We start from the raw sequence: 3753 nt of genomic DNA, 5'->3' as shown, positions 1-3753 counted from the left end.
AGAGGAAGTTGTGCTGCTCGACGTGGAAAATCTCACCTGAGAATGCCGATGCAGAGATTGACCACAATATAGTAGAGAGAGTAGAAGCACAGCATACACATCAACAGGTTCTGAAGAACAGCCTGACGACAAGCACACAACATAGCCACACTCAGTGCTTCTGGGAAACATCAGTACATCAGTTGGTTCTAGTAGTGTTAGGATTATTAATCAAACATGTTCTATTGGCATAGAGGCCTGAATTATTCCTGCACATGGTTTCTGTTATTTAGTCACTCCTTCACAGAAAAGCTTCAGTCTTACATTACAATTCACTGAAACCAAGGCCTATAGAAACATAGCTACTGCTACAGGGACACAGTGGATCCTTCAGGATCAGATCTGCTGCACCATAGATAATCAGACTTTACCCAGGTGTCATTGGGCTTGCTGTTGAGGGGCAGTTGTTGGCCATGGCGTTTGATCAGTGTGGTCCCACAGCACCGACAGCAGTAGTCCAACAACATGAATGGCCAGCGATACTTTGATCGGCGCTCTCGCAGGTAGCATACGACTGAATCAGTGCATCTGTCATGGCTGCTCTTAATAAGATTAGCAACGCTTCCGTAAATCTGGGCAGGACAAAGCCCACCTCCAGGCCCGGGCTGCACTAACTAATTACCCACACACACTAAAAATACTCCTCGTTAAGTTAGGCTGTGCTAGAATACCTCACATTAGCCTCCCGCTAGCACAGTTAAGGACATTTGTTTCAAGATTGGTTTCTGTTCTATAGCACTTCTAACATTTTAGAAATGGTGCAGATTTCAGATTAACACTGTGCACCAACTGCAACACATGGGTAAGACCATGCACACAATTTAGGCCTGTACTTGTTTGAAATAATATGTGGGTCATTCCTGTTAGGAAGCATCTTTTGGATATATATATTTTTTAAACAAAAATAAACATGCTTGTGTTGAAATTGCCCTTTGAATGAACATACACTCCCTTCAAACTGGAGTCATGGCTGAATATCCTGTGATGTTCACTTCGCAGGGCACTTACGGTCGAATAGAACAAACATCTGAAGTGATAAGAGACACATACAAAATGTGCTGGAATTGAGAACCACTGCCCTCGAGATATTTAAAGATTAGTTGACCAGCTTCAAATGATCAGTATACGAGCATAAGAAATGTAATAGAAGAATTTAATATGCAGAGGTACACTAACTGCAGACAGGTCCGGCGCTGAACCTGATACAAGAGCTTGGTATTGCAGAAACGTATATATTAAGGGCTCACCTCTGCCTTGAAAATCTCTTTGGCCTTTGAACTCAATTTGCAACATGAATTCTTTATGTTAGCATGACGCCGAGTCCTTGCAAGTGGCCGAATTAAAACTATAACCAAAACCACCTGCTGCAGGCATGCAACTCCAAACTGCACTGATTACATGAGCAGCGATGGCAGTCGTTTCAATAAATGTGTACATCTCTAATCTAAACAGGCCTGACAAACAACTAAGTTTCAGCTTGATTAGATAAAGTGCAAATAATGACTAGTTAAAGCCTGAATTACACTCCTAGTCAGAGTGTGCACTAATAAATAGCACTTGTGGCACAAATTGCATAATAAATAAATACAGCTCTAGACTGCTTGGTTGGCTAACCAAATACCATGTTTTATGGTTGTTTGTCATTTAGTGTTTTATCCAAAGAAATAAGATGAATTCTACTCTGTCAGCATCTGTTGTGACTGTGTTTAAGTCTACGAGGTGCATTCATTTACACAAGCAAAGTGCATTGAACAGTTAAACAGGCTTTCAAGAGACCAAGGCTCACAGAAACCCACTCGCTTTAAGCCTGAACTTAGTATAGTAGGCTATAATTGAGTGCGTTTTAGTTTAATAGTATCTAGTGTTGCTATAAACAACCGAGTTCAGTGTGTTATTATGTAGCGGTAGCCTACTACAACTGAAAAGCGGTGCGTGATACAGTGTTGCGTTGCGCTAAATCCGCTAATTTCTGTATGGTTCAGGGTTATTTTGTTGCTCTGTGCAGCACAGTTCAGACTCGTTTGCACAGATAGGCTCGACTACACAGACACTCTTGGTGTGGTAGCCTTCACAGCGTTTGTTTGCGTCACATTTCTCCAATAAAACCACCGTCAGCACTCGAGAGTTCGCTCGTTTGTATTTACGGAGACGTTTCTGTACATTTTGGAAGCATGGGTTGCACGCAGGAATTTATTTTTAGCAACACAACAGCAATGGCGATGTTTTGCGCCGTCCGACCACGTCGCCGCGCGTTAGAAGAGCCGCGGGCGGCGCGGGGAGCGTCAGCGACATCGTCGAGATCCGTCGGAATTGTTTCAGCGCAAAACTTTCGATATTGTCATGATGGGCGAGTGTGAAGCGCCACGGCTGTGCGCATGCGCACTGGAGTCCGCCTGGACCAATTTCTCAGTACTCGTGGGAGAATTTGGGTAAGAAACAGACAAATTAAAACAATCGCACGCTAGAATAAACTGCTTGTGTAGCATTTCATACTCTTTAACAAACCTTTATGCGCCGTCTCAGACTTTCGCGGGAGGTGTAATGCTTAGGAATAATAATGAAAGTTAGATTTAAAGTAGAAAACGCCTGGACGTGTCATCAGCAGGAAGAGAGTATGAAATAAAGAATAACGCGAATGAATGACACTCAGAACAGACGCAGTCGATAGACAGGATCAAAGTGTGCATGTGCGGCTGATGGCAGGAATAAAGCATAGGTTTATCTGTGTGTGTAGAATAATGCAGAGCAGCAGTGCATTCGCTCCCGTGTGCTGGAGACGGCAGGAACTGCTCGTGCCAAACAAAACACGTCTCGCGCGGTCGGCTCAATCATGCACTTTAAATGTCATTGATCAGCAATAATGTCGCGATTCGCCAGGCCCCGTGTCTTTCAATTATATAGTGAATATAATTCCTGGTCCGCCATTTTGAGAAACTGCCTTTAAAACACATGAAAGAAAAGTGTTTTAATATTTGATACTGTGCCGTCTGAAATATGTCGTCGATGTTTAGGGCGAGATAATACTGCACTGTCGCCGTCGAGCTGAATCATTTCACCTCATTCAGTGGAAACTATTTCATACAATAGAGCTGCACGCAAGAAATGCGCACAAACCTGGAAATAAACGAAAGAAAACGCGCGTCACAGAAAAACCAATGGTGGGAAATTAACATGCATTTTATTTGATCATCATCACAATCGTCGCCTTTAAATTTGACCTAAATCATTAGTTAAAAAAAAACTGTTATTCAAATAGATGTCAAAATATTGTACTTCACATAGAAAAGTAAAGCATGCACGGATATTTCAAATATTTGATGAGAAAATGAACTTTGTTTAATTATATAATGTATCAAATACCTATAAATACCAACTACAGCAGTGGAAATCGTCTAACGTCCAGATATGCGACTCTGCATTTAATGCGAAACCGTGATAAAAATGTATCAAAACACTCGATGCGCGCACATAATCCTGTAATACGTGACAATATTGCGAGCATTTCTTTTTGATTTCATTGTTGTATAGAGGCTTGAAAGTTTCCAGCGCCGCGGATGCAGTGCCGGCAACAGCGCGCTCTGCTGGCGGATCCGGGAATGACTCACATGCGCTAGGCCTCATGCGGCACTAACACACACACACACACACACACGGAGACACACACACACACACACACACACACACACAGACACACACACACAGAGACACACACAC

At 42.7% G+C, this 3753-nt stretch overlaps 2 protein-coding genes across 2 annotated transcripts in view; one reads left to right on the top strand and one right to left on the bottom strand.

Annotated features, from left to right (window-relative positions):
• The window catches only part of tmem244 (transmembrane protein 244), an 8070-nt gene extending 7331 nt beyond the window's left edge, over positions 1–739 (bottom strand). Inside the window, exons 1-2 of the mRNA XM_016439796.1 lie at positions 411–739; positions 37–122 (exon numbers count right to left, since the gene is read on the bottom strand). Coding sequence (XP_016295282.1) covers positions 37–122; positions 411–506 — 182 coding nt within the window. The 5' untranslated portion in view covers positions 507–739. The remainder of the gene's footprint in view (positions 1–36; positions 123–410) is intronic.
• Positions 740–2008: 1269 nt separating this feature from the next.
• l3mbtl3 (L3MBTL histone methyl-lysine binding protein 3) overlaps positions 2009–3753 on the top strand; it is a 74217-nt gene continuing 72472 nt past the window's right edge. The window contains exon 1 of the mRNA XM_016439788.1: positions 2009–2468. Coding sequence (XP_016295274.1) covers positions 2415–2468 — 54 coding nt within the window. The 5' untranslated portion in view covers positions 2009–2414. The remainder of the gene's footprint in view (positions 2469–3753) is intronic.

The sequence above is a fragment of the Sinocyclocheilus anshuiensis genome, unplaced genomic scaffold (genome assembly GCF_001515605.1).
Source record: "Sinocyclocheilus anshuiensis isolate Anshui unplaced genomic scaffold, SAMN03320099.WGS_v1.1 scaffold1518, whole genome shotgun sequence".
Taxonomy (NCBI): Eukaryota; Metazoa; Chordata; class Actinopteri; order Cypriniformes; family Cyprinidae; genus Sinocyclocheilus; species Sinocyclocheilus anshuiensis.
The sequence above is the reverse complement of the archived record's forward strand: the minus strand, read 5'-3'. Positions and strand labels throughout refer to the sequence as shown.